Source organism: Felis catus, chromosome F2 (assembly GCF_018350175.1).
Source record: "Felis catus isolate Fca126 chromosome F2, F.catus_Fca126_mat1.0, whole genome shotgun sequence".
Lineage (NCBI taxonomy): Eukaryota > Metazoa > Chordata > Mammalia > Carnivora > Felidae > Felis > Felis catus.
Window position 1 is genome coordinate 47,735,451 of NC_058385.1, and position 21,609 is coordinate 47,757,059.

Consider the following 21,609-nt stretch of genomic DNA (forward strand, 5'->3'; position numbering starts at 1 on the left):
CCTTTAAACTAGATCATTCCTCTTGGCTGCTTTGATAACATCTTGATGGGGCGCCTGGGTGGCGCAGTCGGTTAAGCGTCCGACTTCAGCCAGGTCACGATCTCGCGGTCCAGGAGTTCGAGCCCCGCGTCAGGCTCTGAGCTGATGGCTCAGCGCCTGGAGCCTGTTTCCGATTCTGTGTCTCCCTCTCTCTCTGCCCCTCCCCCGTTCATGCTCTGTCTGTCTCTGTCTCAAAAATAAATAAAACGTTGAAAAAAAATTTTTTTTAAAAAGATACCATCTTGATTACTGGATCTGCCACATACACAGGTAGATTTGATGCACGTGGAAAATCTTGGGCCAGATTCTCTAGAGTCACTTTTTTTTTTTTAACACTTATTTATTTTTGAGAGACAGAGAGAAACAGAGCGTGAGCAGGGGAGGGGCAGAGAGAGGGAGACACAGAATCTGAAGCAGGCTCCAGATTGTGGGGCTCGAACCCACAAACTGTGAGCTCATGACCTGAGCTGAAGTCAGACACTTAACCAACTGAGCCACCCAGGCGCCCCTCTCTAGAGTCACTTCTTAAGGGACATATTAAGATGAGAGGGAATAACATTTTATTAAACACATACTAAGTGCCAAGTGGCACTATGCTAAGAAACTTTACACCCATCATTTCATTTAATCCTTATGACAATCTCATGAGGTTTGATTCTATTCTTTTGTCTTCATGATGAAACAGAGGCTCAGATAAAATGAGATTATCAAAAATACTAAAGCCAGGCTGAAGCCTTCTGCTACCTCACATTATCTGTCAAGAAGCTGACATTTTGGACATGATTAAGGCACTTTATTGCCTTCCTACCTTACACTTGTACAGAATCACTCTCACTTATAAAGAGCTTTCAAATGCTTCGTCTCATTTGAGCTTTACAATAATCCATGAAGGTAAAAATCTCCTATTTTTAGATATTCTAGCAGGAACTCATCAAGTACATTTTATGAGTGAGAACATAGAAACTATAAGTAACATAACCCAAGGTCACCAGCTAATAAGTAGCAAAACTAGAATTAAAAACCCAGATCATCTGAGGCTTGGTGAGTTTTCATTACCTCTTTTCCACTCCAGAGGAACACCCCCAGCATAGATATCTTTGACCCAATACCATCCATGTTCATATCACAGTGAGTAACTTGAGGAATAATATCTGAGAAATTTTGATCAGAGGAAATCAGCATTTAAGGGAAGGAAGCTAAAGTATGGAGCACTGTCTACCCTGATGAGGAAGATCTGAGGAAAACAGGGGCATCAGAAACAGAGAAGGATACCTAGGGAGTGGGGGGTTTAAGGGAGTGTAGGGGGTGTTGGAAGGATGGCACCATGAAGAGGATCTGAAGCAAAGCCAACCTTGGCCGGGGTCACCTGTGACAAAGGTCATTTCCTCTTGGAGCTTGGAGCCATTGTAATTATAATCAAAGCAATTGTAATCAAAGCAACTTCTGTTCAAACCCCTAACCTTTCTGGATTCCATGCTTCAAGAAAGCAAAGGAACAATTTCCAACTTGCAGTTGTTCCACATGCCGCCATGATTTTGTCATCAAGAGGAGCATCACACAGAACACTGTGGAGACCATTCAGATGGGGGAAATAATCAACCCAAAGTGAGGACAGGATGCAGGAACAGAGAAGAGCGATGCAAGACATTAGGACATCGTTTCCAACCCGAAGCTGGGGAGAAAATGGCAGGCACTCTATTTTGGAAAGAAATCACATTTCATGTTATTCCAGGCAACTTCCAAGGAGGCATCAGCCCATGTGACAGGTCACACCTGATATTATATCTCTGTAACAAGATGCACAACAGGCAGTCTCAAGTGTTTAAAATAGTTGAATGTGCAAAGTTTCACAGTCAGTCACAAGTTCATAAGAGCTGTGTGCCTCTTTCACTGAGGAGATGCCACACCATGCTGGGATTCCACAGGGCAACATGGCTTCTCCATTCTTCAAAATAGAGCAGCTCAAACAATCCTCTGGCAATTTTTAACTACACAGGAATAGAAACACCCCAGGCAGAGTGTGAGAGACCAATCTTGTAAACAGCAGGATGGCAAGGTATAAACAAGAATCAAGGAAAACATACAGATTAAAAAAAGTCATCGCTTTTGACAAGGACAATAAGATGGGAATAAATTCAGGCCCAAATATCATGGAACAACAAAAGCTCAGAGAAGTGCTAAATCACAAGCCAGGTGGCGGCAGGAATTTGCAATGATCCATTCCAATCTGCCAACTCGTCCCTTTTGGCACCAGGCTAGATTGCACAGACTCCTCTTCCAGTTTCACATGCTTAGGGATTGTTTTTTGGTTTTGGTTTTTCCTTCCATGAAGCACAACCATCGTTTTCAAGGTTGGTGCAACTTTCCCAAGTCACATCTTTCTTCTTCCCTGACCCCACAAACAATGTTGCTTTGGAGAACCACAAACCACATTAGTCCCCTCTTTCATTTGACTGAGTCATTTTCTTGCATGCAGAGAAAATATGTTCATAAACTTATATTAAGTCTTAGTATATCTTTTATACGATCACTAGTGTACTACAGCAAAACACCACCATCTTCTATCCTTTCCATCACTCTACCAATAATTAAGCACTGAGCTCATACTCTCAACAGTGGCCTGGGGATAACAGAATGAGCTGGGTCCTGGCTTTGAGGACCACACAGTCCAATGGAGGAGACAGAGTCTGAAACAAACAATTCAGAGAAGGGGTGAAGTTACCCTACCCATCCTCTGTACAGTAACAATGTTGGGAACACAATGCATGGGTTCCACTGATACTTTTTCCACTCCCCAGTAGGCTGCTTCTAAGCCAGAAATGCCTCTGCAGGGGAACTGATCAGAGGATTATGTACCTAAGGCTAAGTAAGCACAGACAGACACTGAACAGCACTCGTTTTCCTGTGAGGACAGGAAGTCCTTTCTAGGACGTTCTCCACCTTCAATACCTTGCTCTACATACTTGTTCTCAGCCTCAGACCTCCAACAGCCTTGGTTGGACTTACAATCCTCCCTAGCTCTAGTTGTTATCATTATTACTATTATTATTATTATTTTAAATGTTTATTTATTTTTGAGAGAGAGAGAGCACACAAGCAGGGGAAGGGCAGAGAGAGGGGACAGAGGATCTGACGTGGGCTTTGAGCTGACAGCCGTGAGCCCAATGCGGGGCTCAAACTCACAAACTGTGAGATAACGACCAGCCAAAGTCAGACGCTCAACCAACTGAGTCACCCTGGCACCCCACTCTAGTTATTATTACTGATGGCTCCCATGTTATGCATGTTTATTATGTGCCAAGAATGGCTATACTGTAGCTGGTTGAACTTTCATAGCAACCTTGGGATGGGTTTTGTTTTAATGTTTTTCAGATTTTATTTTTAAGTAATCTCTACATGCAATGTGGGGCTCAAACTAGAACCCTGAGATCAAGAGTCACATGCTCTACCAACTGAGCCAGCCAGGGGCCCCTCGGGATGGGCTTGGTTACTCTGGTGTTACAGATGAAAGAAATGAGCCTCAGAAAATTTTAGAAACTTGCACAAGGCCACAAAGCTGATGAGTAAAAAAACTGAGATTAGAAGCCAGGACCATGTGATTAGAAAGGTTCTTAAGCTATATGCTAGTCTGCCTGTAGGCACATGTAGTCCAGCTCTCCTGCTAGGTTATTCACACCGTAAGGACCGAGGTTAACATTTCCATTTTTTAAATAGTCCCTAGGCAGGGTGGGAATGGGAGCAGAGTAGGCATCTACCTGTGTGATGTGACTCAAGGGAAGCCAGACAAGAATGGGTTAAAAATATTCCCATTGTTCCCTATCACAGTGCCTGGACTTTCAACACTGGAGGACATCATTTGGGGCCTTGAAGTCTTCCTCTATAAGAACATGATTGCCCTAAGAAAAGTCATACTTGGCTGAGACCTCAGTGAGGTTGGGGCTCTGGAGAATGAGTCATAGGAGAGATGCCTGGACAGGAGCTTGGCAGCTCTGGGAATGGGCAGAGGGGTCCAGAGAGGAGAATGGGAAGGTCTGAAGATGGGAGTAGACATTTGGCTTGACTGGCCCCACCTTTGTGACTCCCAGCACAGAGTGAGGCAAATAGAAGGTACAGAATTCTCTTGATTTGAGGAAATACTTTTTGATCAGGCATAAGACTTAGAGGCATGGGACATGGTGGCAGGTAGGCCTCAAGTGCTGAGGGCCGTGAGCCTTGTGAAGGCATAAAACACAAGAAACCCCTGCCCTCAAAGAGCTTATAGTCTCCTTGTAGAGAAAAATTATCAACAGCGAACAATGGGTGAGTAAGACAAGATAGGAATGACCAGGCACAGAAAATATGTGTAATAGGAAACTCAGGAAAAGAAGAGCGCAGTGTGGGAGGAGGTAGTTTCAGCTTCACGGGGGTACATGGGGCCCCAAGAACAGTACCAAATAAAGAGATAAATTGGTAAATGCCTGGCTTATGTCAAAAGAAGACCAAGTTGGCCACAACCAATTGCTACCTCAGCACTCCCAAACAAGGAAATCCAACCTGGATTCAATCACCATGATGCAAAATAATGTTAAGATGGTCTAGAAACCAAATCTGAAGACAGAGCATACAGAGATACTATTTAGAAAATAAGCCCAGCTTTTTAAATGAAAGGATCTAATGGTTGCTCCAATCATAATAAGTAAGTCCAGAATTTCAGTAATAGGTGAAAGTATCTAGATTTATATATTAAAACTGATGGCAAAGGCAAGTCTAAGCCCTTCTAATACTGAGGAAAAGAGATCTGATGACTACCATGGGCCTAAAACCTTGGCAAATTCCAAGACCTACCACTAAATTCAGCTCTGATAAAGAATGGCTTTATCCTGTGACCTTCAGTAAAAGCCAAATTCTCTTCTTCTGGGCTTTCACTGAATACTTCCTTCACAATCAGGAAAGGTTACTTCTATTTACTCTAACATATTTGGTATTTTTTTTAAAGATCCCTTTATTTAATTCCCACAAAGAAAACAACCCCGAGGAAGAAAGCAAGTAAGCTTTGACCTTTATATGCTAAATGAGTTATTTTACCAATAGCTACAGGTGAATAACAACCCTTTGTACACCTTGCACAAGAGAAACCAACAGCTTACAGCCTAAGGCTTAGTTGTGAATGAGCAGTGAAAACAGAAATGTAGGTAGAAAGAGACTTGAAAAAGAGGTAAAGGGTAAAAAAGGAGGAGCCACAAGAAAGCCTTCCTCTTTTGAGTTTCTTCATTGAATTACTGCAATATATATATTTCCTTTTCATTTCAGCTTTGTTGTTAATAAGCCTCATTTCCACAAGTTGCCTATTTTCTTCAAGGTGGCTACATATCTGAGATACAATCAACAAAGGTCTCTGGTTCCATCAGCTAATAGGTTTGTATTATCTCTGTGGAGATGTGCAGATACAGTGATCACATTATACAAACCCACAATTAGACACAGGGTCTAAAAAACGATACCTGTGCTTTATTTCCAAATGCAAGCAGCCATTTGGCAAATATTGTTCCAATGCCTAAATGTTAGGATTTCTGGAACATTTGGTGTTATGAGAAGCCATCAGAAAAAAATACATATATTTTTGAGTTCCTGAAAATCTGGGTGGTGACAACAATACTGGAGCAAAATGACGACACCAGTATTTCTGTATTTAACAGTTTATAAGAAAAGGATTCAGAATCCATAAAAAGAAATCAGTGAAAATGAATATTTAATATATTTAAAACCCACAAATTTATAAGCAACATGTAAAATGTAAAAATTATAACCTAAACAGTATCAGACTATTCGTAATTATCAGTAGACAGAAGTGCCTTGGTAGCTCAGTCAGTTAAGTGTCTAACTCTTGGTTTTGGCTCAGGTCATGATCTCATGGTTTGTGAGTTCGAGCCCTGCATCAGGCTCCAAGCTGACAGTGCGCAGCCTGCTTAGGATTTTCTCTCTCTCTCTCTCTGTCTCTCTCTGTCTCTCTCTGTCTCTCTCTGTCTCTATCTCTATCTCTCTGTCTCTCTGTCTCTCTCGCTCACTCCCTGCCTCTCCTGTGCTTGCTCTCTCTCTCTCTCTCTCTCTCTCTCAAAATAAATAAACTTAAAAAAAAACAAAAATAAGTATCAGTAGACATAATTTAAAAACCTAAGTCATAAAATGTTGAAAACCTAAGTCATAAAATGTTGAAAATAAGATCATATTATTTAAACTTTTATGAGACTTCTTAAAATGCAGAAATGTTGTCAAAATTTTGTCCAAATTGTTTCACTGCTGACAAAAAAGAAAACACTAGTTAGGAAAATGGTGATGTATTTATGAGCTATCTGCAAATATTTTTTTCTGGCTCCTTCGTCGTAAATAATTGTAAGTCTCATTTGATAACTTTGATGAGTATTTTTAAACTTTGAGGAGTATTTTTAAACATAATTTTGTGTACGGGGGTAGGGGTGGGGATGAAATTTATTTATTTACTTCAAGCTACAGTCTGCCTGAAAACAAGAAGCCAGCATTTCCAGTTTGTTCTCCTCTTTAGTTTGCTCATATATGCCTGGATCTGTTTCAAAACTCTCCTGTTGTAGTGGATATATGCTAAGGTGATCCCTAATGAGTCAGGCCCTAGTATGAGCCTCTCCTCTTTTTTTCCCTTTTAATTTTTTAAAAGTTTATTTATTTATTTTGAGAGAGAGACAGAGACAGCAAGCGGGGAAGGGACAGAGAGAGAGGGAGAAAGACAGAATCCCAAGCAGAATCTGCTGACAGTGCAGAACCTCACGCAGGGCCCGACGCCGGCGCCCCAACTCACAAACCATGAGATCATGACCTGAGCTGAAACCAAGAGTCAGACACTTAACTGACTGGGCCAACCAGGCCCCACAAGCCTCTCCTCTTGAGTGCAGGCATAGCCTGTGACTTGCTCCTAGCCAACAGAATACAGCAAAGCCAATGGGAGAGTCACTCTCTTGGTCAGGTTACATTATGGGACCTTCTTAGGGACCTTCTTAGGTCCATCTTAGCCGACTGGAGTAAGACATTCTCCTACTGGTTCTGAAGTCAGCTGCCATGTTGTGACAGGGCCTGTGAGAGGCAAGCAGCCACATGGCCAGGAACTGGGAGTAATACCTAGGTGATGAGAGCACCCACATGACAGCCAGCAAGGAAACAGGGTACCTCAGTCCTACAACCCTAACTGAATGCCACCAACAACCACATGAACTTGGAAGAAAAAACTCAAGCTCCAAAAAGGACCAAAGCACAGTCAACGTCTTGATTATACCTTTATGAGACTTGAAGCAGAGGACCCAGCTAGGATGTACCTAGATTCCTGATCCAAAGAAACTGGGGGATAATAATTATATGCTGTTTTAGGTGACTAAATTTGTGGTAATTTGTCATGCTGCAATGTATAACTAATGCACAAGTCATAATCCACGTTAGCTCTGAAAACAGTTATTCTTGCAAAAAAAGGTTTGTGTTACCAATTGTTATTTTCTGTCTCCATTTGAGGACAGCAGAAATACAGCAGAAGGCTTTAGATATGTGTACACCTTTAATCAATTCAAAACTTCAATGCAGAATATAATTCTCTATGTATGAATCTCAAAATATAAATTAGTTAAATTGAACATTTTTCAAAATATTATTTTGGTACTTGGAAAGTAGAAAATATACCTCCAAACCAGTTTTTTTTTCAATATGCACACTTCCTTATTTTTTTTAAATGAACTTTTTATTTCAGTGTTAGATTTGCAGAATTATTATGAAGATAGTATATACAGAGTTCTTGTATATCCCACACCCAGGTTCCATTATTAACATCTTACCTGAGGATGGGACATTTTTCACAATTAATGAACTAACATTGATACATTATCATTTACTAAACTCTATAGTTTATTCATATAGCCTTAGTTTTTACCTAACGTCCTCTTTCCATCCCAGGATCCCACCCAAGATACCACATTACAGTTAGTTGTCTTGTCTCCTTAGGCTTCTCTTGGTTGTGACTTTCAAAATTTTTAATGACCTTGACAGTTTTGAGGAATACTGGTCAGGTATTCTGTAGGGTGTACCTCTACTGAAATTTATCCTATGTTTTTCTCATGATTAGACTGGGGTAATGTGTTCTGGGGAAGAGGACCAGAGGTAAAGCACCATTCTTACCGCATCCTACAGGGATACCCACTATCAACATGACATATCACTGTTGATGTTCATCTTGATTACCTGGCTTGAGGTAGTGTTTGCCAGGTTTCTCGATGGAACGTTATTCTTTTCTTCCCCTCCCTCTCCCACTTCACTCCTTGGAAGAAAATCACTATGTGCAACCCCCATTGGGAGTTATAGTTAACTTCACGGAAAGCAGAGTATCTACATACAGTATTTGGAATTCTTCAGCATGGGATATTTGTCTATTCTCCTCATATATTTATCCAATTATTTATATCTGAATAGACATTTATTTCATGCCTTGGACTATACTACTACTTTATTTATTTTCTTGCTCAAATTGCTTCAACTTTGGACACTGGGAACACTTTTAGTTGGTTCCTGTATCCTTGTGATGCACTGTGTGTTATGCCATTGTGAGGTGCTTTTTGTTTTGTTTTGCTTTCCTTTTTTTTTTTTTCTTTGAGCACTACCTTACTTTCTGGCACTATAAGATGCTCCAGGCTCATTCTGCATATTTCTTGCCCCAGTTCTAAATTAGCCATTTCTTGAAGGAGCCCTGGATCCTTTTTATTGGCAAATAGTATTAAAACCAAGATTTGGGTGATCGGTGTGTTTATTGCTACTGAAGAGTCATGGCATCTAGGCCAAACCAGTTTTTCAGTCTCTAAACATGGGACCTTAGAATGTCCCTATACACTTAATGTATTTTTTAATTTATTCAACAAACATTTTTACAGAGATTACCATATGTCAGGCGTTATTTTAAGCATTTTGCACATATTAACTCATTTCATCCTTGTAATAAGCTCATCACAACAACGAGATAGGTAATGTTAGTAGTCCCATTTTATGGAGGGAAACACTGGGATACTGAGAGGCTTAGACATGTGGCCAAAGTCATTCAGCTAGTAAGTGGCAGAACTAGGAATTGAACCCAAGCATCTGGCTCCAGATTTGGGGGACTAACCAGTACACCACATTGCCTCACAGTGGTAAGGAACACACAGAGCAGAAAATTGATGAATTAATTAACCCACCTACGTTCATTCTCCAACAAATATTACGTGCCCCCTAGGTGCTAAATTCTGTGCTAGACATTACTTGGCTTAATGCCATTTGAGATACTTTCTTGGGCTACAGCCCAACTTAAAATGAAGGAAGAAGCTATTGTAATATGCCCCTTGAGAGGACTCTGGCAGCTACCTGGAATGAAGATGGAAAAATCAAACCACTCAGCTCAGTAGCTGCAAATATACTTTATTAAGCTAAAGGTAATATCCAAGGGTGATAGGCAGTGTCTTCCTTATTTCATATCTATCTATTATCCTTTCCACAAATTTTAAAGAGAGGGTTTGGTTATCTTTTCCTATATATGAAACTCCCAGTCATTATGCCACTGTTTGCTCATAAAATATTTGAGTGAAACTGTCTTTTGTGAAAGTCATTAAACAAAACTGAGATTTCCATTTACAGCTGACTGAAAGACAATTTTAAGTGTCCACTTACTTTTTGACAGTCACTAGTGGGTGGTTCCCGGAGACCAAGCCAAGATAATCTAAAGGAAAACAGGCAAAATAACCACAGTGAATGAAAATATCTTCAAGGACCGCAATGTCATCCATCCCCACAGATTTTAGTGGCAGAGCTCTAGGAAGCTTCCCATGGTGTGGCTTTCGTTGTCAATAACACGTTTTAGGAATGGGAGATGGGCTGGGCAGAAAGGAATCACCTAGAAAAAGGACGCAGAGGCTAACACAGTGGGGACTCTGGCACTGACCTCTTGCTGATATTTATGAACTCCTTGGAAGAGGATATGGATTCACGGGAAGGGATCGTCAAGAATATGGGCCTTGGGGCGCCTGGGTGGCGCAGTCGGTTAAGCGTCCGACTTCAGCCAGGTCACGATCTCGCGGTCTGTGAGTTCGAGCCCCGCGTCGGGCTCTGGGCTGATGGCTCAGAGCCTGGAGCCTGTTTCCGATTCTGTGTCTCCCTCTCTCTCTGCCCCTCCCCATTCATGCTCTGTCTCTCTCTGTCCCAAAAATAAATAAACATTGAAAAAAAAAATTAAAAAAAAAAAAAAAAGAATATGGGCCTTAATTTTTCAGGTCAGAGTGAGCATTATATGAACCACCTTCTAGAAATACCAAAGTTTAGGGACATGCCAGAAAGAATTAGCAAACACAGTGCCTTAATGCAATAATAAGGAATCACAATAAAATAGATCCATAAATGGGAATAATGTATTGATTAGATTCATAGGTCAGAGGAAAGGACTAATCAAAGGGTTTAGCCTGAGAGGAGCCTAGCCAAGCAGGTTTGATTAGGAAGACTTCAAGGGAGGGCTGTGATCTATTGAATCCCAATGGACGTGGGAGAGGGGTGCTCTCTCAGATTTTATTTCTGGCATTTGCAACCTCTCTCTGAGGAAAAAAAGTGCATCTTAGTACCTCTGGGTGTACCAGTCTAGAAAATCTAATTAATCTAGCTAATATAGTTTCAAAACCAAACTATCAATGGGGTCAAAGCCCTCTCAGGAAATATGTAGGGTAAAAAGTCCCAACACATATCACTGAATTCTTAAATATCAAGTATCACTTTTATTAGGAATAAAATACCAAAATGTGCAATTGTTTGAGTTTCTAAATATCCTCCCACTGTTATTTAAAAAATTATAATAATTCAAGAAGAAAAAGGTGTTCCAAATGACATGGTAGAAAAAAATATAACATTCTACCAATTTCTTTGTATTTGATGGTATACCAATCATCGCAAAATATATCTCCGTCAATACACCAAGGACTCATATTCCTCCAAGCATTTAACAGAGAATTAAATACACTAAAAGCAGAAGTAGAAGCTTTACCCAAGAGTTAATATAATTTGTCCCTTTTAACATACAATATTGTATGTTCATACATATCGTACGTCCCTTTGACATACAATAAAGGCTATATATCTCAGTGGCTGCTTCCCAACACTAGGTCTCTTTATACAGAAAAGTACATGTAATAACTCTAAAATCCCTGACATCCATTTCAAGTTGGTCCTTTCTTTTCCTTTAGGATCCCAATCAGGAAGTTTATGCTTTATGAGCAAATAAATACAGCTGGCCAAATTTGGTTTTTCGGAAGCCTGAGGCAAATCCTTTTTTCATGGTGTCAGTGCTTAAAATAGTTACCTTATATATTTTGGTTTGCATATAAAAATTTCAAGGTTTATGATATGAAAGTCTGAGCGCATTCAGATACAAACTGCTTTGAGGTGTTTTACATGTTGTATGAGGATACTGTTTAGTTATCAACACCACTATTTCTAACCATCCTATCTGTCAGCTATACCATCCACTCATGCTAATGATGATTACAATGGTTTCTGGTCTCAGTGTTGATATCAAGTTTTTTTGGATGCCAAAACATACCATTTTCACTGAGCAGCATATTCTGACAAGGACTTATAAATAGAATCGAATAGCCCTTTACATGTTCATTTTCATTTGATCTAATAACTCTAGTAATTTGAATATCAGAATCCAACCCTAACCTTCCTCAGGAAGTGGAAAAGGCTTAATATTTATTCATCTGGAAAAAAAAAATGTGCCATGCTCCAAAACACAATTAAACTAGGAACAGATGATATTCATCCTCTCAGGGGCATTTAGGATAAGCTAAATATATTCACGACACAGCTGACCGTGTATAAATACAGCTACCACTGCAACCAGAGAGTTGTGTCAATGGCAGATCATTCATGGTTTAAAGGGCAAAGCCACGAACCCTGCTATGGTGGAGACCACCTCTAATCATGCCATCAGTGCTGCTCTATTTTACACAAATGTTGAATAAAAATATTTTAAAGCTTCTATTGTCTTGTTTCCTGCCTTTTAAAAAATATTTATTTTTGAGAGAGAGAGAGAAACAGACAAAGCATGAGTGGGGAAGGGGCAGAGAGAGGGAGACACAGAATCGTTAACAGGCTCCTGGCTCCGAGCTGTCAGCACAGAGCCCAACGTGGGGCTCGAACCCATGAACCACGAGATCATGACCTGAGCCAAAGTCAAACGCTCAACTGACTGAGCCACCCAGGTGCCCCTCTTGTTTCCTGCTTTTAGACTGGGTATTTAAATGAGGATTAATCTAGTTCTCTCCACTTCAGCAAATATGGAAATCAAGTATGGAGGGAATAGATTTAATAGGATACTAATTTCCACTAAAGGATCATTGCTATTGCCCTTGTTCCTCATAGCCCAACCTCACTTACGCTGGGTGCTCTCCTAAGCTTCTTTCAGATGCTATGATTCATTCTGATGCCATGGTTCTGTGACTCGAGTTGTGAGAAATAGGTATTTTTTTTCATTTCTTGCTCAAAGCTGGTCTTAAATTCAGAAAGCATGATATGACAAAATAAAATCAGTAACAACAAAAAGAAACAAAACTGATTCCAGGGAAGAGAGATTGGATAAATGGGGTGAAGCAAATGCCTTTCCTAGTCAATTGGTCAGTCAGCAACATTTACAGAGAGCCTACAAGGGCAGAGCCTAGATGGAATCATCCCCTCTGTTCAGGCCGCCTGCAATGCCCTGTGTGGGAAAATGGCTGGCTGGTTCACCAGCAGAAAGATACAATCAGGCAATAGCCATACTCCAAGGGGTGTGTTTATCCATTCCTTCAACATTTAGAGAGCATCCACCATGAGGCAGGGAAATGAACAACATGACTTCACCTTTAAGATGCTCACTCCTAGAGGGGAGAAGCCAGCTAGTCACTTATGACAGACAAGTAAACAAATAAAATCATCAAAATGTGAACATTTGGATGACAGACTCACAGGAACTTGAAGAGCTGATGTGAACAATACCTGCACATACACCTTACTCTTTCCTTTCCCTTCTGATGGTTTTTCTCTCTAGCACGTGGTCATTCGCACCATCCTCGCTTGATGTCATATATTTGTTTATTTTTGCCTGTCTGTCTCCTCCCACTAGAGGGTAAGTCCTTGAAGGCATGGGATTTCTTTGGTTCACTGAGGTAAACAACTAGTAGGTGCTCAACAAATATTTATAAATGACTGTATGAGTGAATAATCATTATAGAAGTCATGCAAAATCAGGAATGATTACCTGTAAAGATGGGAGGAAATGATGTTGGGTTATTACAAAAGGCAATTACATTTTGACAAAGAAGTCAAAAGTCAAGAGATATTTGCTTCGCAGGTCCTTAGGGACAACTAGCAAGAAGTCCATGGAGTACAGGTAGTCTTGTCTCTCCAGTGTTCTGACCTTGTAGAACTGTCCCCTAGCTCCCTGTGGCTTTAATGGGCCAGCCAAGCCCAGACATCTACTCCTCTGACCGCAGAGGAGGGCCCGAGCCAAGCTAGGCCAGCTGGTTCTCCTTCCTGGGCATTTAAACCGACAGCAGACAAGACTAAGAAGGAATGGAAGCTGTGCTCTCCGGAGCAGCAGCATCTCAGAAGGATGGTTTATGTATTCTTGCTTCTGAGACCCCCAGTTGCCCTGGTTCCTGTCTTCCCCAAAGCCTGTTTGGCCAGCTCTTCCCTCGGCTCTTTAAGCTATTAATATCCTTCCAATAAACTTTTTATTTTTTCCTGGCTCTGGGAGTCTCAGTTTATTCCTGATGATTACATTCAAAGCTCTCTGTGACCACAGGGGCTGATTAAAGGACGAATGTGGTTTGCAAAGTCTCAGAGTAAAGAATTTTTATTGAGCACTAACCATGTGCTGGTACTGAGCTAAGCTCTTCATAGGAGTCATCTGATTTAATCTTTGAAACCATCTCCATGAGTGCCTATTCCTATTTTAAAACCCTTAAGGACAAGCCTTAAGGACATCAAGGCTTAAAGAAGTTAAATAACACACCCAAGCTCCCACTCTACCAAGTGGCTGAGCCAGCATTTGACTCCAAAGACCTCGGCTTTAATACCTCCCACTGTCCTCCTGTGAGCCACAATTTTGAGTGTGGGATAAATCATTAAAAATGCCACCAGTGTCATCGCCAGGTTAGGTGGGTTAGGGTTAGGGATTCGGTGGAGACAAAGCTCCTTGGGGAATGGATAGAGTTAAGGGTAGTGGTGCTAGTTTCCATGTTCATAATCCAGGATTCCCACATTCCGAACTGTGTTATGGTTTATTTTTTTCCCCCTATACCATGTAAAGAAATAAGGGAAGTTTCCCTGTGAGAATTGCTAAAACAAGTGCCTGGAACAGATGGTTCCAAAGTCTGAAAAATACCTTAGCATAATTACGTATTTTTATTAACTAACCACCAGATATATGTATACGTGGAAGTGACTGTAAACCACATAAATATATCTTATTAAACTTAAACAGAATGTATCCCCAATTCAGCTTCCTCTTAGACTGATCCTAAAGTCACCTCTGGCTACACCAGTGTTTTCACACATGAGGGTAAATGCAGTCGTGATGCGGAGACCATGACTCTTAACCATTTATAGTCAAAATCTCCTTCTCCTGAAAATCTTGCAAGAACGTTTGACCATGTGGGCCAAATGGTAGGGTTCCAAGCTGCTGAGCTCACAGTGCATCTGACTCTGTGCGTTCCCATCCTTCAAGTCTGCCCTTTCCCCATGATCAGAGGGTCCTCCGCCTCCTACATCATGCCAAATAGGAAGAAGAAGGTCCATGCATCTGGTTTAGTAAGTCAGGAGAAGTCAAGTCCCCTGATCCAGATTCATCAAAGTGTGCCACCTCCCTCAGGGAACACGAAAGCTGTGCAGCAGGATGAATTAGCACCATTCAGCCCACTGAGTTTTATGAAGTCTTGGCTCTACACTATCTCCCTGAGACAGAACTCAAAACAGTTGTCTCCAAACCATCTCTCATTGGTACCGGTGTGTGAGTATGTGGGGGTATGAGTGAACGTGCCCCTCTGTAGCCAGGATATCAGTTGCCTTTGGTCGTTACTTTGAATCTTTCTACTCCAGGGAAGTGGTGGTATTGCTGCTCTGGTATTTGTTTCCGTTGCAGATCTTTTGCGCCTCCTTTTTGGGGGATTTTGCCAGTGATTTTGCCTTCTGAACTAGAAACTCCTTAACAGTGTCATAATCAGGAGAAGGCTGTGGCCCCAGCACCAGTGTTTCTGGCAAAGCTGAGCTTGAGGCCAGCCTGGACTGTTCCACCAAATTACTTTGTGGGCTGCAAGGTCAGCCAATCTATGGCAGAGTAAGTATGAATTACCTGTATTCCAAGGACCAGTAAACAAGCAAAATCCATCCCAAGGTAAAAATTACTGCCCAGTGATGATTTAGACTTTAAATAAGAACCCGGCTGTTGACCTGTAACAGTTCACTTATCCTTTGGGTGAAACACCAACACACCTCCAATGGATGAGGGTCAGGCCTTTGTCCTCAAGGCTAGTCAGGTCATGTTGGCAGCCCTGAAGCAACCCTGAGTGGAGAGAGCGCATCTCAAGTCAGACGCTCTATCAGAGGAATACCAAGGAACTGAAGTGGGAAGCAAAAGAGATCTGGACTCAGGACTCTAGTGAAACATGTGCAAGACTTTGTGTCCTGAGCTGTGAAATAGTCACTGACATTATTTAGCAAGAACTACGAACATGCGTGGCTTTTCTTGTAGCAGATGCCTCAGGTGACAATCAATATAACCTTTCTTTTCCCTCCCTCCCTCCCTCCCTCCCTCCCTCCTTCCCTTCCTTCCTTCCTTCCTTCCTTCCTTCCTTCCTTCCTTCCTTCCTTTCCTTCCATCCTTCCTTTCTTCCTTCCTCTTTCCTTCCTCCCTTTCTTCTTTCTTTCCTCTTTTCTTTCTTTTTTTAAAAATGTTTATTTATGGGGCGCCTGGGTGGCTCAGCTGGTTAAGCATCTGCCTTCGGCTCAGATCATGATCTCGCGGTTCATGAGTTTGAGCCCAGCGTTGGGCTCTGTGCTGACAGCTCAGAGCCTGGAGCCTGCTTCAGATTCCGTGTCTCCTTCTCTCTCTGTTCCTCCCACACTCACACTCTGTCTCACTGTCTCTCTCTCAAAAATAAATACAGAATAAAAAAATATATTTATTTTTGAGAGAGAGGGAGAGTGCAAGCGTGGGGGTGGGCAGAGAGAGGGAGACAGAGGATCTGAAGTGGGCTCTGCACTAACAGCAGAGGGCCCGATGTGGGGCTTGAACTCACAAACCGCGAGATCATGACCTGAGCTGAAGTTGGACGCTTAACTGACTGAGCCACCTAAGTGCCCCTTCTCTTTTCTTTCTTTACCCCTCTCCCTCCGTTCTTCTCCCTCCCCTTCTTCTTCCTCTCATCTCTTCCATTTCCCTTTTAGCACAAATACTCTCATTTACGGGTATAGACATATCCTAGTCACCATGCAAAGCACTTTGCATATATTACCCCTTTTACTTGACATAACAATCTTCAAAAGGAGAAACTGTTCTTATTTTGCTACGAGGAACGGAGGCTTGGGGAGGTGACAGCTATATTAATGGAGTGTGACCCCATAACTGCCTCACTCACAGCCCAGACCTGTTCCATTAGGAAACTTGACATCTTTCTCTTGTTAAACAGATAGCCATCACAGGGTCCTCACTGCATACTACCTAGCGTTTGAGAACAGATTTTTCTGTAGCTCTAGTCTTTGGCACCCTGCTCACATCCTGCCTGCCTTCTGCTTTCAGTTATGGCTGGAAAGCAAATGGAGGGGAGTGCAGACTCCTCTGGGGCGGGCAGTGCCCCCTTAGTCATGCCCCTTGGGTGTCTTCTGACTTTCTGCCTCCAGGCCTTCTCCAATGCTACAGAGACCTACAGTCTACAGGTGCAGCCAGGGAGCATGGAAGAGAAAAGCCCAGGGATGGTTCTTGGCCATCTTGATTCTTGGCCAGTGGAAGTTTGGTGCTGATGGCTAAATATGTGGCTGCCTTCTAGACACAACTCTAGAACAGGAGACATTCTAAAGTAATCACATCCGTATTTGCCTACTCAAATCCAGATCCCAAAATTTGCTTCTCAGGAGAAACTAAACTTAGACATCTTCCAATGACTCTTTTAATTCCATTTGCCTTGTTAGCAGACCATCTACTTCAATGTATGTGCATTCTCTGTAGTCATCAAGTGTCTCAAATGAAGGACTTTCTACCTTTTTTTTTCACCATTAACCCGTTATTTCCTTTAACCACAGCTCCCTCTAAAGAAAAGGATGCAACAGAAAAAAGCATGCTATAAACATCTCTCTCTTCTTTGCTGAGTCCTGAAGCCCAGCTTCAAAGCCTCTGGCTTTGTGAGAGTGAGGACCAGACACCTGAGCACACTGTTTTAAAACAAAACTTAAATGATGATAGTGTAGCCAGTTAATTAATTGGAAAATATTATTTTGCCATCAGATATTTAGGCATAAATCACAGGCAGTTCATATAAGTGACTCTAAGGTTTATTACTCCCATGCAAAAAATTATGTAGAATTTTTCCTTTTGACATTAGTTTTTTATTATCTAGAAGCAGCACCGATAGCAACAGTTTTTCTTCTAGGACATCCCCCCTCTCTACACACACACACACACACACACACACACACACACACATACACACACACTTTGACCCTCACACCTGCTAAAAATCAAGGATTCTGCATCTCCTTCCATTGCAGAAACACTCTTGCTTCTATCTCTACCCTGACTCAGGACCACATGGTAGGCTGAATAATGCCCTTCAAATACGTCCATGCCCTAATCCCCAGAACCTGGAAACGCTACCTTATACAGAAAATGGGACAGCACCCATGTGAGCTCTTCAGATGGGGAGCCTATCCTGGATTATTCACATGGACCCAGTGTAGTCACAGGGTCCTTATAAGAGGGAGGCAGGAGCATCAGAGTCAAAGCAGAAGGCAGTGGAAGCAGAGATGCAGCCAGGAGCCAATTTTCAGCTAGGAGCCTCTAGAAGCTGAAAATGGCAAGGAAATAGATTCTCCCTTCAGAGCCTTCAGAAGGAACTATCCTGGTTCCACTTTGATTTTAATCCTTTAAAACTAACTTCAGACTTGAGACCCCCCCAGAAGTGTACGAGAATAACTGTGTTTTGTAAGTCTCTATGTTTGTGGCATTTTGTTACAGCAGCCACAGAAACCTGGTAAAACCCCCTCTCACCCTGCCACTGCTTTTCTATGCTGACCTCACTAGCACCCACCTTTGCTCCCCTCCCCCAGCCTACACACTATATCCAAATGAGGGGCTTGAAAGTAGTTCCTGTCTCCTCAACAATGAATAACTTGTCCTGGGTGTTGGAGACACCTCAAGGCACCAGGAACTCTATAGCATGAGGATAAGAAATGCTTGCATGCAAGGGACAGGAGGTACAGAAACACTCTGGGACAGCACAAGGGCTGCTGAAAGGATTTAGGAGTCATCATATAGGTAGGTGATGGTTAAAGTCAAACCATAGCTAGAGCATGTCAATATATGATAGTGACCTTGACTGAATTAGGAAATGGATCAAAGGGATTTAGTTTGCAAATGAAAGGCCTATGAGAGATACCATAGAAAGCTAACAAGGGAAAAAGTGATCTAGAATATAATTTTTAAAAATCTATCTTGAGTTGAAGTACAATCTCAGCTGGATGATGAAAAGGGTTGCATCTCACTCAGAGAGAAGCTTCAAAGAAGCTCTTGAGTTCTATATCAGGCACAAGCGTACAAAAATACGGTTCCTGCCCTTAAGGAAATCACAGATAATTTCTTTATAATGTAATGTGTGCTGTGATAATGGTGTCAACAAGCGTACTCCAGGGGCACAGTAGAGGGGACGGTTTGTCCAAAGGATGGACTGAAGAAAAAGTTCCTGGAGGAAGTAGTAACTCATTTGAAGGATGAGTAAGAGGGAGAGAAAGCAGGAGGGCATTCATGGTAGAGGAAATAGCACAAAGTCCTGGGGAGGGGGTAGTGACACGAATAAGAGTAGGTGAATTCCCCCAGGATGAAAGATTATGCACAGTGAGAGGAACAGAGGAGGAAGGATGAAGCCTGGAGAGGAGTAAGGGTTAAAGAGACGGCAAAGGAAAAGAAGCCCACAGATTGGTCCAAAAAAGAGCAAGAGGACTGCAGGAGGGAACAATCTAGAGAAAATGGCGTCATGGAGCTAAAGAGGGTAGAGAGCTTTGGAAAGGAGGGAGTCGAGGGAGAGGAGTACTAAAAGGAACAAGAGAGAACCAGAAATGAATTTTTCTCAGAGCGGGTTCATGAGATGATCAGAGTAAAAACCAGATTGCAAAGGGCTTAGAAGAAGACAGGAGTAATGAACTGGAGGCAGCATCCTGGGACTGCACTTTCAAGTATCTTGGTTGAGAAGGGAATGAGAACCATGCCTATTTGTCAGGTTTTTAAACTTTGGAGACAAAAATAGGCTTTACAAGCTGCCTCTAAAGAGAAGAGATAAGGTTTAAATACACAATAAGAAGATAAGAATCAACTTGGACCTTTCTCCTCAAACTTAGACAAAGCTAAAGTAAGTGGAAGTATCACCACAAGAACAGAGGGGCGAGCTGACTGGGAAAAAGGAGAACATTTTTAAAGTAAGATTGGGGCACCTGGGTGTCTTGGTCATTAAGCGTCCGACTTCGGCTCAGGTCATGATCTTGCAGTTTGTGAGTTCGAGTCCCGCATCAGGCTCTGTGCTGACAGCTCAGAGCCGTTAGCCTGCTTCAGATTCTGTGTCTCCCTCTCTCTCTGCCCCTCCCCCATGCTCGCTTGCTCTCTCTCTCTCAAAAATAAACGTTAAAAAATTTTAAAAGTAACAGACTATATACATAAAAAAAAACTTGTCGAAGTCTGAAAGATTTCTAAAAGAATAAAGATGATCTGGAAGCAAATGAATTAGAGAAATGGGGAGAGGGGAGAAGTTAAAGATGCTTAGACCAAAGAAGTGGACCTACATCAAAGCAGCAAAATTAATAATAATTAGAAAAAATCTTATGAAAACTACAAGATAGAAAAAAAGTGAAATAGGTGAAGAATTTCAGACAACTAAGGTATAATGATAAAGTAGGAGACAGAGGACAATTGCAAAACCCAATTTCCACAGTCACCCCCAAATTTAACAAACACTCCTTGAGCACCAACACAGGGGGACAGGACTATATTTACTTAACAGCAATAAACACAAAAATAAAAAATTTTGCTTAAGAATGACATTAACGTGTTCTTTTCATGAAGCCAAGGGGTCAGATAAGATTTTGATGGATCTAGCATAAAACTGAAGAGTTGAGAGTTTACAACAGAATTCAAGTAATTAAAATGACAGAGGGGAAAATGTTTTTAATAAATAAAATGATAGAGGAAATTTAAGAACAAGAAGAAAGGAATGACTGGCTGTGTCAAACACTGTTACAAAGTCCGGTAGGATGAGTATTGAGAACTGATCATCAAGAGGTCACTGAAGGTTTTGGGAGCTTTCAGGTTACACGTATTTGGATAATATTGTGAAGAAAAGATCAAAATTGCAACATCAGGATGAGCAGACAAACACACAATCCAACTCAGTCCTGCCATTTCTAATCGTTTCTTAGCAAAGGAATAATTGTAAAAATTTGCAAGCGCCAATAGAAACATGTAGTAAGTAATTGCATCCTGAAAACGTCTTAATAATGACAATGAGCTGTAGTGTATCCTTAAGCCTGAGGCTGAGGTCAGACTTTTAACCTGCGCAGAGCACAGGCACATGACCCTACAGATCCCCGGTAATTACCTGGTGATCACCCCCCATCCCAAGTCTGTCTGGCCTTGCCAAAGGGTGAGGTCATTCCTGTATTCACTTCTGGATGTCAAATAATTAACTCCTGTCTTGTCCTTATTCATTGAAAGGATAGAGTAAAAATGTGCATGAGAAGTCATTTTTCAACATCTTGTTAAACCTGCATCTATCAGTGCTTAGATCTGACCGAGACTTGCACACATTCACTATTAGAGAAGGCAAGCTTTATCTCTTTCACTGATGCCAGAAGAAAAAGTCTTCTGTTAATGAGTGCCAGGTCACTGACTGACTGTCAATAAATATTCCATGAATTAATGAAGGGTTAGGAAAAGGGAGTACAGCAATAATTAGCATAAGTATAGTGTAAAGTAAATGCAATGTAAATTAGCATTAGTGAATGAAGGTCTTTCCCACAGTTTCAGGATGGATAGACAGCACTTTACCTTGACTCAATGTTCCATTTCTGCAGGGTCAGAGAAACTCATGGATTCAGATTAATTGAAAGGAAAACACATCTTAATTGAGGAGATGTCTAAAATACAGACTAGTTTTAATGAGGCACGCCTTTGTAAGACAGAAACTAATTGCACACGAATCAGTGGCAAGCAACACTAAATAGATGGTCTCCCCAACCCTTTCAATGACTTAGCTAATGGGTGTTTTTAATTAACTCTTT

General features: G+C 41.5%; 1 protein-coding gene across 5 annotated transcripts in view; it reads right to left on the reverse strand.

Annotated features, from left to right (window-relative positions):
- NCALD (neurocalcin delta) overlaps positions 1-21,609 on the reverse strand; it is a 404,491-nt gene that overhangs the window by 180,141 nt on the left and 202,741 nt on the right. For 3 of the 5 annotated variants that reach the window (XM_023248608.2, XM_045049528.1, XM_045049529.1), the window contains exon 3: positions 9,721-9,769. The exons of the other annotated variants lie outside the window; for them this stretch is intronic. Coding sequence is in view for 1 of the 3 variants with exons in the window: in XM_045049529.1 (XP_044905464.1) it covers positions 9,721-9,769 (49 nt within the window). In the remaining 2 variants the exon portion in view is untranslated. The remainder of the gene's footprint in view (positions 1-9,720; positions 9,770-21,609) is intronic. 5 annotated transcript variants of the gene reach the window in all.